Source organism: Tympanuchus pallidicinctus, unplaced genomic scaffold (genome assembly GCF_026119805.1).
Source record: "Tympanuchus pallidicinctus isolate F22 unplaced genomic scaffold, pur_lepc_1.0 scaffold27, whole genome shotgun sequence".
In the NCBI taxonomy this organism is placed as follows: domain Eukaryota; kingdom Metazoa; phylum Chordata; class Aves; order Galliformes; family Phasianidae; genus Tympanuchus; species Tympanuchus pallidicinctus.
The window spans coordinates 1,721,527-1,734,890 of NW_026294744.1; the positions used below are offsets into that span (position 1 = coordinate 1,721,527).

The window sequence follows — 13,364 nt, forward strand, 5'->3', positions numbered from 1 at the left end:
ACCTTCCTCTGGACTCTCCAACAGCTTCACATCTTTCCTGTACTGGGGGCCCAAAACCTGGACGCAGTACTCCAGATGGGGCCTCCTGAAGACAGAGCAGAGAGGTACAATCCCCTCCCTGCCCCTGCTGGCCACCCCTCTTCTGATGGAGCCCACGATACCATTGGCCTTCAGAGCTGTAAGCACACACTGCTGGCTCATGTTTAGTGACCCCAAGACTCGCAAGTCCTTCTCTGCAGAGCTCCTCTCAAGGATTTCTTCTCTCAGTCTGTACGTATTTGGGATTACCCTGACCCAAGTGCAGCACCTTGCACTTTGTTATGCTGAACCTCATTAGGTTCATACAGGCCCACCTTTTGAGTTTGTTGTGGTTTCTCAGGATGGTGCCCTTTCCTTCTAACGTGTCAACTAAACCTGCATCTTTACATATTTTTCTAATTTGTGGAAAAAAAATTCTCACAGTAATGAAATGATGCTTGGAATCTTCCTTTCATAACATCATTCCGAAAAATATATTAAGTATATTAAGGCATAATTTTCTGTATTTCTAAGCTATACTACAAGTGAATGACCAGTTTTTCTCATGAAAAAATTCTAACAAAATTTTTCATCTCATGAAACTGCATTCTAGTGAGGAGTTACAAAAAAACCCACAGTGATAATAAGACTTAATCTCTCATCTCCAATATAAAGAAAACTTTTTTGCCTTCATTACATAGGACATGGAACAACCCCTGGCCCTCTAAACCTGGGAAAAGTCATCTACAGAAAAAGTTAGCAAGCACTGAAGAAATCAGAATCTAATGGACTGGGCTTTTTAAGAATTCAGTGACTCAAAAATTTGTTCATCTATTTTAACGAGAAACCTTAGCCCACTACTTTTATTTCAGTCTCATGAAGGGATCCAACAGTAAGAAGAAATAACTCACGTTGTAGGAAAAATCCCTTTATCTCCATTTGAGAGAGAGATGACAAAAATACAGAGCTATAACAGAAGGACTTTGTAAAGTTAGCAAAACATGTCCATTGCTACCAATTCAAAACATTATCCTGAGGAAAAAGGCAGTCTTATAAAAAAAAAATAATAGTTTTCTGCTCCTGTAAAATGGCTAGCTACATTTACCTGCATATTCTTTTATACTTTTCTTCACTTCTGCTGAACTAAGTGCAAATCAAATGTCAAGATCTGGTAATCATAACTAGCTTCTTACATTGACCTTACTATCAGTGGCATCTGAGCATTTGGCAGTGCAAGGTGGAAAATCTGTCTAAAAATTCCAACATCTGTTACATATTTCCACTTCCTCAAATTATAACCTATTATTCCATGGTTTAACTGTATCTTTTTTTGCCAGTATGTCGGCCAAGTGGCTAACAAAGCAGCAAAATGTTTCTAAAAGGAATCTCAGAAACCAGCAAAACATTACTAAAAAGAGAAGTTAAAACAATACAATACAAAGGAAAACTACAGTAGTGGTAATAAAACAACTAAGCTTAATACTCAATTCAGCAGTGTGCAGAATAATCTGAATAACTTGATGCACACTGGAGGCTATTATTAATGCAAAACAACAGTATCAAGCTTCAAATTTTTCGCTGCAACTGTGTATTATTGCTTATAAATAGAATAAGAAGTATTCAGTTGTCTAACATTAAAAACGGTTTTCTCAGAAAGTGTGCATAGGTGGTAATAAAGACTATTAAAATAGTCCCCAAACTGCCCTAAGAATACAGAGATAAGAGACCGTAGTAAAAACATGAATGAAAAGTGTTAACTAGCTCTTCTGGTTTTGTGATTCAATTCATTTTGTACACTGTACGAGTTATTCACAATTGCTCCATTGCACCAGGAAAAATAAGTCAAAATGGATTCCTAAAATAAAACCTTTATAAAATCAAAATGTTCACTAATGGAGGATAGCAAAAATCACACAGTATTGGCAAGAATAGATGACTAATTCATAGTAAGAAGTGGAGATTCTGTTACTTAAGCAAAAGTTGGAGAGAAAAAAAATCACACTAAATAGCTGCTTTCATCTGAAACTTCACAAATCCAAGGAAGATCTGAAAACTTGGATTAGCAAGTGCAATATCCAAATAAGATTTTTTGTTGAGACTGACAGTATCTCAGCTAAATTAACAATGAAAGAGACTGAAAAAAATTACCTTTTAATTAGCTTGAGATAGTGGGCAGATTCAAATAAAGTTGAAAGACTAATAAAGATTTTCATTTTTGTAAAACACCAGTGCAAACAAAAGATCAGAACTGGCATTCATTTTCAGGAGGCAACATCAAATGCATGCTTCAGAAAAACACGAAATTTGTGATTTTCCCACTTAAAGTTGACGCTTGCCAATGACATTTCCTCTGTAATCTTCAAACACTATATGTATACAACTGACATGCACTGCTTTCCTAAATGTTTATTATCTAATCAGATTGCTTTTTGGCAAAAATAATTTCTTACTGTCCTGTTTGCTGACCAATGCCATCACAAATCTTAAAATGCCATGGAAATACTTGCTTTGCTGCTTGATATGTAGATCTGAGAGCACACTCCCTTGGAAAATAAACAGCAACACTTGAGACTGTGCCTCAGGAAGCACCCATCACAGTGTTCATCAGTGAATTTGAGGGAACTGCTTCTTTCAACACATTCTAGCATGGGATTTAAAGTGAGGACCATTAACCTCCACACCTAAGGAACGTGTGATAAAGGACATTATAGACAAGTGACTGACATTAATGAACTAAGAAAAAGGGTAGATGCGTAACTACCCAGCATCTGTTGACAGTAATTGGATAGTAAGTGATGCTGACAACTCATATCTCCAGTAGTTGTTTCAAGAGCAATGGGTAGTCATAATATCTATATAAATGGACTCTTCAATGAAAGACAGTTTAGTACAGTTGGAAAGTGCACTGATTAAACTAACTCAAGCAGATTTTTTAGCAACAGTGCAAACTATCCCAGGAGGTTTTGAAAATGTTAATATCCAAAATCCGAGGCTTTTCCAGACTGAGAGAAGAAAGAATACTATGTAACACACATGTAGAAACTTCAAGCAGATGAAACTAAACTAGAAAACAGACAAGAACTTTCTGACTTTAGAACATGTGGAGAAGGCACCCATAAGAAGGACCACAACAGAAAATAGCAGGAGTATTTTACCCTGAAGAATTTCTTACAATTTTAGCAAGGTCTTAAAATTGAAGTCCTATGGATACAGAACTGGAAGAGGAATGCAGAGAAAAAGACTGCTGAAAGAAGATTCAGAACCAAGGATGTTTTTTGTCGAGGAGCTGATGGCTCCTCCTGGAGAAGGTGATGATAACGGTAGCTCCAGCTAGTCAGTATGTTGAAAAATCTTGCATGTCAGAATTTAAGATGAATTTGTCTAGGAGGAAACTGAGATACAACTAGACCTTTCATATTTTCCTCTAGACTGAAACATACAATAGTATGCAAGTATCAGAAGCAGTTATCAGTACTTCTACAGACATACAACATGCATCTCCATTACAGGCATTCTGATAGAAGACAGCTTTAAATCTGAAACTGAAAGAAACTGAAACAATGACAGGTTTAAAACAAACAAGAGTCATTCTTCCTTACTAAAGGAGGAGAGGTAGGAATGTTAAGGCAAAGAATTAGGAGAAAATATAAGAGTCAATACACTAAGGTAGACAACCTTGACTTTATGGAACTGGAAATAAAACAGCAGAAAATTTAAGAGGGAATTAAGCGTCCTTAAAATTTGAAAGCCAAATATTGCTTTTAAGACAAAAATATTTTACCAGAAAAAGAAACCAGAAAAAGAAGTTGTGTTTCAAATTCTTTGAAGTGATATGGATACTCATAATTTTACATATAAATATGTATGCACAATGCCATAACATAGAATTGTAAACAACTTGGTGTATAATCATAAGTAATCATTTCAGTAATCTTAGTAATTTTAGTAATCTTCAGTAAGTGTTAGAATAAAATCATTTGAACAGAAGGAAATGGTAAAAGAAATATACATTTAAGAACCGATCTGTTAACAAATAAAAATACAGTAAACATTTTTCAGAACTCTTTCAACAAATTTATAGTCAGAATAAATTCTTGTTTATTAAGTCTGGTAGTTCTACCACAGAGCACTCTCTGCCCTTTTGTCTGCTTGATTAGGCTTCAAAATTCCAGTCATGTATAACAAATAACGATGGCAAACTTTGACTCAGGTGAATGAAGTTACTTTTAAGTTTGTGAACAAAATCTCTTCAGAGATCCAAGAGTAAGCTGCATTAAATGCAGACATTATTTGAACTGTGAACAGGGCATTATGTCTTATGTACACTGTAACTCTTATGTTGTTGGATTCTACTGAAAACAAACAAACAACAACAAAAAAACAACATCAGTTAACACCTATCTCACTTAGATCCCCAGATAAATTTGAACTTCTTGAACATTTCTGTCCCTGCCTTTTGGTTTGAGATGTAACAGATTATAGGAACAATACTTTTGCTGTTCTTGCATCTGTTCTAAGGAGATTAAAATGTTATAAAATACTTTCAAACACAACAGATGCAGAGTTATCATGCACTCAGCATTTTTGAGTAACTGTGTTTACTCCTACATTGAGGATGCAAAATGAAAGACTGGTCATCCTCTTTGCTCCAAAAGGCACAATTCTTTCAAAAAAAAAAAAAAAAAAAAGAGCTGAAACTGAAAGACAATCATAAAAGTTTTTGTAAATGCATATACGTACCTGAGCATCAAGAAGCTCTTGACATTTGTAAGAATGTTTTTCAATTGCTAGTATATACTGTTTTTCAGTAGCTGCTTCTTGCTGTTGAACAGTACACTGTAGCAATGACTGCAAAAAAGAAATATAAAAAAATTATATATATATACACTACACATGTATATACACTACATATGTACATATAAATATACACACATATATATATATAAAGAGGGATGTATATTATTAACTGCACGTCAACTAGTACTTCTGTATAACCAGAACGCAGAATGCTGTTATTAATTTTGGAATGTGCAACTATTGAAGTACTTTTCTATGTAACACTACCTTATTTTCAGTCAGGACTGAAATTTTTTTGGATCTCAGATTTCTTATACATAGGCTGCTTAAAAGAGGGCAGCACACAGAAGATAGAGAGGGCAAGTATTTCTGTTAAATATATTCAGAATAGTGAGACCACACAAGAAGAGAAGCACATGAAACCTGCTGAAGAAAAGTAAAAAAAAAAAAGCCAGACATATTTCACTGGCTGACAGAACTCCACATCCTCTCGGCACAGTGTAAGATTCCATGGGCCAAGCATGATCTTTGCAACCACAAATCAAATAAAAGCAGATGGAAATTTTGTGTAATTTTAAACATAAAAGAACACCCCCCAGGAAACACACACTCAAATGTGTAGCAGTGGAAGTCAGTCAAAGTACAGAGACATTAACAAAAAAATAATAACATCAGGAAATCTGTGTGTGTGCACCTGTGTGCATGTACATTCACGTGCACTTGACTGAACTCTACAGAATTTCCAGCAACAGAATGCAAAATTAAAAACATTTTGCATATATGGAAAAGCAAATCATCATTTGAAAGAACCACACTCTTACTTCCTTATTTTTACTCAGGATATACTCATATGCTACCCAAGTTTTTTTCCTCTAATATTATAAAATATTAGTATGACTTTCTGAATATTCATTGGGGTACTTATACACATTAAAGGAAGCTATTTTTAACTGACAGTCAATACAGAGAAATTAATGCATAAGTTAAAGAAGACATAGGTGCTACAGAAAACAGATCTTTGGCCCAAATGCAGACAAACAAAAAGGAAAAAAATGTATATCTTTCAAATGATTTTTACTTTAGAGATATATTTACTTCATGGAATACAAAACACACTTGAAAGATATTTTGAAAAGTTTTTGCAAGAAACTCCAAACCAATAAAAACATTTTATTCTCAAAAACCCTGACAATTTTTTTAATCTATATTTCTACTGATTCGCCTTTAATGCCAAAATCATGTTCTTCAGGATATCAGTAAGACCACAGTACCTTTCAGCAAAAGTTCAGAAAGATCTAAAAGGCAACAAATGGTTGATTATGCTTGACACACATTTTGATTAAAGTGTAAAGCAACATTAGAGGATATTTGCAGAGGACTTAGCTAGTCATAAGTTTACGTTCATGAAAGCAAATTTCTTTCCAACTACATTCAGTTCTTGTATTGGCATAAATTCAGGCATCACAAAAACATAGCTCAGTATAGGAAACTTTATATGCTAAATCCTACTGTGTATAAACTGGAATTGTCACATATTACTGGAAAAATGAAGTTTGTACTTTGCTTGTAGATTTTTGAGTTATTTTTTTTCCCCTACACTGCTGTGACGATAATTATTTTATATAAATGACTTGAAAGAAGAAAAAGGAATAAAATTCTGTTCACATGGAAAACAGTAACAGAATGGCCATTAAAATGCAATGCCATTTCTCAGTTTATTCTTATTCATGCTAAAGGTTGAGTCACCTTATGGACTTTACTGTGTAAACTTGACTGATAATAATTAAGCCATACCCAGAATGTACAGTTTTTTTCAGAGGAAAAAATTAAATGGCATAAAGAGATCATTAAGATTTTCTAAATTTTTCTTACTATTATTTTCTGTACATAAAATTCCACATTTAGGAATTAAAGCTTCCCTTTTCTCTCATGTACATTACGAATAGAGTTTAAACTGCAACTAAAAGTTGCATGTCTTTGACTAGTTGTTCGAGTGAGAAGGCACAGACACTGAAATGCCATGATCCTGCATGACATGGCATTTCAGAGATAGCTTTCATGTTGTGCCATAACTGTTCAGAGAAAATCTTTTTTCTATGGAGAAATAGAGCACTCCAGCCAATAGGTCTTAAAATACAGAACAGAATGTTCATTTTGGCCCAAATCTTTTCAAGTCATTTAAAAGAAAATGAGGCAAGTCATACAAAATGCATGTTCTGTATTTAATAAATTATCAGAAAGAAATCAATATTAAAAACAAAATAAAGGACAGATTTAGCATAATTTCCTTTAATTGAAATTTAACAGGCACGTGTTGTCTAGAAAAGTACTATATTCCTTGCTGACACCCTACATTTGCCTGGCTCCTTCCAATAAAACATAGAGAAGAGCATAAAGACGTCAAGACCCAATGTTAAATAAATTTAAAAAAAAAAGCATATAAACAAGCAAACAAACAAACCAGCAGATAAAACAAAAGAAAACAAACAAAAAAAACCACTTAGTGTCTGTCTGATGGGGTAAATATAGCTGAGATTATTTACATCTAAATATATTATATGCAACCTTTCTGATAACAAAATACTTAATTTACTAATGAACAAAACTAATTAATTGATTAGTTTATGTTAAATAATACATTTGGCTATCTGATGATAATAGGTGCCTAACTCTAATAGCTACACACTTCTGTCAGTACAATACCACTAAACACTTGAACAACTGCTAACTGCTAACAACTGGGCAACTCTTCACCACTGCTGAAACACTACTTTCTTCCTGAATTTATTACACTGTTATTCTGGAGAGCTGATGTTCCATAAATTAGCAGCTCCTGACCTAGCATCAAGCTGCTGTTCTTGAAGTAGTCTTTCAACAGCTCATGGAATGATCACAGTAGCCTATTATATCTGTAGCATGAAGTCAAAGGGTAGGCTTTCCATACAGGTGCTCTTGGTGATTCATTTCTACTTCTACATACTGCGTAATGAACTTCCTTGATCCTGCGTAGCAATGGTCATCTTGTGACACTTTCTAGAGAAAGTGTTGACTTCAGATTTTAAGGATCATTAATCAACTGGTCCATGAGAGTTCAACCTTTTGGCAACCTTTGGGCCACAAAGGCTGCTCTGAAAGTAATGCCTCCTAATTGTTTACATAGAAACAACAACAGATACAAAGAGCACAATAACACTATTTAATAGAGTATATTCTCAGCTACAAAATACTATTTTTCAAAATAGTTATCACCATTAGCTATGAATTTTCACCAGTGATGAACAAGAGCCTGCATGCTGTGGTCATAAAAATATGAAACAGCAGGAGTGACACACTGTCACCACTTCTGAAATGCACCACCCACCACTTCACTGTGTTCATATTCACTATTTGGTCTCCATAAATGCTCAGCAAGCATCAGTGAATGTCAACAGGTGCCATTTTCTCCACATGGAAGAATTTAATTCCACTCTTTTGCTTCATATGCACTTCCATGTAAAACGCCATTTTGTAAGACTGTTCTGTTACCATCTGTTGCACAACAACAAAATGTAAAGGAATATTGGCAGGAAGGTTCAATGCTTAATGCCATGTCACCAGCATCCACTTCTGATGTTGTGGGCTGACACTGCAAAATAGGAGGCACTACTTTCAAAGCAGCCCTCATAACATGTAGTACATAGGATATGGCAAGGGCGAAGTGCAGTGCTAATCCATCTTACACAAATAATTTTATGTGTTTTGATACATTGACTAAACTTGGTCTTGGGTACAGTGAAGAATATTCAGCCTTGCTTTTTGTTTTCATAAAAGAATTTGAGACTAAGTTTCAAGGCTACTGAAAATATCATTTTTTCGTTAAATTTGCAACTCCATTTTCAATCAATGTAAATATACTACAAGTATACTGCGGATTTTCAAATGGAATGTATAGAGTTACAATCAGATATTCAACTCAAAAAAATCTGACCAGGTTTCTCTACTAGACTTTAAGAAGATTAATCTTACCAGAGAAAGAAACCTCTCACTTCACAATCATGCCTTATTCATGTCATTGCTTTCTGTCAGTACAGACATTTGTGAACAACTATTTTCAAGGATGAAATACAGGAAGAAAAAACATTTCACTAAAAATCTCTCATAAACACCTTCAAAACTCACTAGGAATTGCAACTACCTCCATTTACCCAGACTCATGCACTAGTTTCACAAGAACAAGATCAAATCTCCCACTTGTTTCATATTTCCTTATTCACAATACCATATTACTTTTTTTTTACCATGACTGAAATGGACAAAAAACTCTGAAAGAGAAAACAAAGAAACATCATCTACGTTGACATTATTTTAATAAGTTTGCTTGATCTATAATTTATTTTCAACTTGGCATAATCTTTTTAACTACTTAAAAGTACGACTTAGTTAAGTTTTTAGTTTTTGTATTTGATGAGAAACATCAAATACAACACCAAGTTAGAAAAAAAAAAAAAACACCAAGTTAGACATAATAAGATCTGTAAGTTAAATACATTTTTTTCATGTAAAAGTCTCTTCTAAGAAGAGTTTGGCACTGACTGTGAGCTGAAAATTCTAGAACCTTTACAAATAATGCTGCTATATGAGATAAAAATACATGGCCTCATCAAATGATAAAGAAAAAAAAAAAAAAGCCTAACAAAAATAACATACTCTTTTTCTGTTAAGAAAATCAGTCAGATGTTCTGGATAAGAAAGTCACCGAAAGATGAGCAACATTTCAATATTTGAAACACTAGTCCATGACTGCTAATGTTATCCTTCCAAACTCTCTACATTATTCTCACTAGAAAAGTGAGATTATTGTTATTTTCAATATATATCCCAGTTCATCTGCATGAGTATAAAGAGGAAATACTAAGTACTGATGCACACACTGCTCTGAATTACAATACGCATTTTGTATAAATTAAAGCCACGTGGAGAAAACATTTATATGACAAGCTGGCAGCAGAGTTGTTACAGCATTGCTTATTTCGTTCCTCAACCTGTCCACAAAGGTTTTAAAAGCAAACCAACTCCTGGATCAGAGAAAGTACAACTGAAAAAGTTAATAGTAGAAGAAAAAGCTGCCAAATCAACACATCAGTATTTAGCTCTTTTAAATCTAGAACTAATTTCCCAGACTGCACTATTTTAAGATACCCACTGGGTTTTCTTTAGTTTAAAAAAACAAGCAAACAACAACAACAAAAAAAATCAAAAAACCACCATCAACAAGATAAAATATTTCGTAATTTTATAATTCATTTTGCTTATTATCCTGAGTTTCAGTACAGGAATTTAAGATAATGCAAATAAGTTATAAGGAACTACCAGCGCTGGATAAAGAAAGCAAATCTTTAGGTCTCGTTCCAATATCTATCAGGTATCAGATGTATTATGGCTTGACATATATTCTAATCTTCATCCTTTCAGAAACAAACAAAAGAAACCATTAGATGCTGTATCATGTTACTAGCAGTGAAGTTGTGTATCTGCAAGGAGCTTTGCTCCAGGCTGCTTCTTATCTCTGCACTGAGATCATGGCTTGGTCTGAGTTCCAGCATTGTTTTTGTACAATAGGAGCCATACTGTGGGCAGCTGCTTAATATACATATCATGCTTTTTCACTAAAACCAATGGATTTTAACCACAAAGGAAAATTAGGATTCTACACTCCACCTCAGTTCTCATTTTCTTTTCCTAAAAAGCAAGTTTGCTGCTCTTATATCATACACACACGCATATATATGTATATATTTTAAGTTCTAAAATGTTTAAGGTTCTTAAAGAGAGTTCTTGTTATTCTAACACTTGTATGTCTGGAATCTTTAGCAGTAATGCACCTTTACAGTGTGAAAGATCAGAGATAGGAGAATGTGCTAGAACACTGGGTACTCTTATCTTCAGTGGGATGGAGTTTCAGTGTCTGCAAAATATATGTTTTAAGCATACTATAATGCAGTTTAGATCTAAGAATTAATCTGGGAGAAGTTCTATCTTCTACTTTCTACTTTGCCACTTGGAAATCATTCACATGACTGATGTAGATCATACTCCATCACCAAACTGTTCTACATTTCCAAATAGTTGTTAGTTGTTTCCAGCCATAAGTACATGAACAGATGGGGATGTTTTAAAACAAAACAACAACAAAAAAATCACAGAGTTAATGTACAAACAGACAAAGGACTAACATAAACAGCCACATCTAATAAAGTAGACACAGTATAGCTCTGCCAGTAGCATACAAATGATCAAAAAAATTTTTCTTGTACTTCTCCAAGTTCTTTTAGATATAGAGTATGGATTGCTTTCTAAAACAGGACCTCAATTTTTTATTCAAACTAAGACAAAAGTGCAATAATTAGACTTACATTTTTAATATACACACATGTTTAATATAAATCTATTTACCCAACACCAGTGCATACTGCCTTAATTACAGCAACAGTAGAAATCATAACTGCTTACCCAAATTGGGATTTATTGTACAGACAGAAGCTAAAGTTTACGAAAATCCTTCTTGGTTTACCTAGTCAAAATACCTGTTATCCCCAAATTCAACCCAACCAGAAATAATCTCTGCCAGATCTCTCTCTTCCAATCTCTTTCTTTTGCTATGAGGGGAAAAAAATGGAAAAAAAGCTAGCAGGGGAAAAAAAAAAAAAAAAAAAAAAAAGAAAAAAAAAGTTTATTATCCTCCTTCACGCCTTCTGAAAAACAGTATTAAAGTAAATCTAATCTCTGCAAAAAAAAAAAAAAAAAGATTTCTCAGATGTAGTACTATTTAAAAATGTGAAACAAACTCAAATGATAGGCTAAATAAAATGTAATATTTAATTAGTCACGTTGAAACATGAAACACAGAAATTAAATCAAATGAAGCAAATGCAGAAAGGGGAAACAGCCTTACTCAGAAAACTAAGTTCATTTTTAATTATTTTTCCGTGTTTTTTAATACAAATGTTATGACTATGAAATCTCATCTTAAGATTACAGGAGTTTAGGGCGAATGGTTGAAGGAGTGGGTGTGCAAGTGGTATTTTCCTCTCTCCTTTCTGGGGTACTAAGGGATACGGAGCGGTCTAGGAAAATCCAGGCTTTGAATAAGTTTGAATAAGGCTGAAAGGTTGGGTTCTTTGACCATGAGGCAGTTTATTTGGCACCTGGCCTGACAGCTGCGGGCAGGTCTCACCTTTCTCCAAGGGGATCCTAGCCGAGGAGCTAGCAGGGATCACTGACAGAGCTTTAAACTAGGTATGGTGCAGTGTGTAGTTCAGAAATTTCAATCAGATTTGACAGGGGAAGTGGTCAACGGGAGAGAAAAGGGCTTGGGAATGTTGTCACTGTAGGAGATAATGGGGAAAAGCTTCTGAACTGTCCTGTAGGATCCTGTGGGAACTCCTCAGAAGAGGGAGGCAATGTTGCTGACCTCCCCCCTCCCCATCTAAAACCTTCTCGTGTCTCTCCAGGAAGCAGCAGAGGAGTCCTTTTAATGCCAGAAAGCCCTTTATCTTAGGAAGTGGATAGATTGTAAAGAGCTGTGTCTGAGCCATGAACAGGTTGAGAGTTTATGGGTGAAAATGAGGGACTGGTCCAATAAAGGGCATCCAGTGGTTGGGGTCTGCTACAAGCCACCTGATCAGGCAGAGCCTGTTGACGAAGCTTTTTCGCTTCAACTGCGGGAGATGTCAAACTTGTGGGCTCTTGTCCTGCTGGGGGATATCAACCACTGGATATCTGCTGGGATAGCAGCACAGTGGGTGGCAGACAATCCAGATTCCTGGAGTCTGGTGAGGATTACTTCCTGGCCCAGGTATTAGACGGAAAGACCTAAGGTGAAGCCTTAGTGGTGCATACACATTGGTGCCCACTAATGTGGAGGAAAGCATCAGAGAAGTTAAGACTGGAGGCAGCCTGGGCTGCAGTGATCATGCCCAGGAGGAGTTGGCGATCTGGAGGAATGCAGGCCTGGCAAAAAGTAGCATCAGAACCCTGTGCTTCAGGAGAGCAAACTTCTGGCTGGTCAAGGAACTGCTGGATGGAATTTCCTAGGAAAGTGTCTTTGAGGGCAAAGGAACAGAACAGAGCTGGCATCTCTTTAAGGACACACCAGAGATCACAAGAGCTCTCCATCCCAAAGCAGAAGAAATTGAGCAGAGGCGGCGGCTAAGCAAGGACCTGCAGCTTCAGGTGAGGGAAAACAGAGATATGTACAGTGGTTGCATAGCCTGGGAAGAATATAGGGACATCATCCACATGTGTAGAAATAAGATCAGGAAAGCCAAGGCACAGATAAAGCTGAACTTGGCAAGGGACATGAAAAATAACAAGAAGGGGTTCTACAGGTACATAAGCAGGAGGAGACATATCAAGGAGAGTGTTCCCTCTCTGATAAATGAGGACGGAGAGCTGGCTTTCTCAGACATGGAAAAAGCTGAGGTGCTCAAAAAGTGCTTTGCTTCAGTTTTCACTAGTGGTCAGGCTCCTCCCCATATCCACCAGGACCCTGAAGCTCTAGATGTGGGTGA

General features: G+C 35.6%; 1 protein-coding gene across 6 annotated transcripts in view; it reads right to left on the minus strand.

The window, feature by feature from the left end:
- The window catches only part of CCDC91 (coiled-coil domain containing 91), a 141,330-nt gene that overhangs the window by 57,913 nt on the left and 70,053 nt on the right, over window positions 1–13,364 (minus strand). For all 6 annotated transcript variants that reach the window (XM_052690544.1, XM_052690549.1, XM_052690545.1 and 3 more), the window contains one exon: window positions 4,759–4,866. In XM_052690544.1, the coding sequence (XP_052546504.1) occupies window positions 4,759–4,866 (108 nt within the window). The remainder of the gene's footprint in view (window positions 1–4,758; window positions 4,867–13,364) is intronic.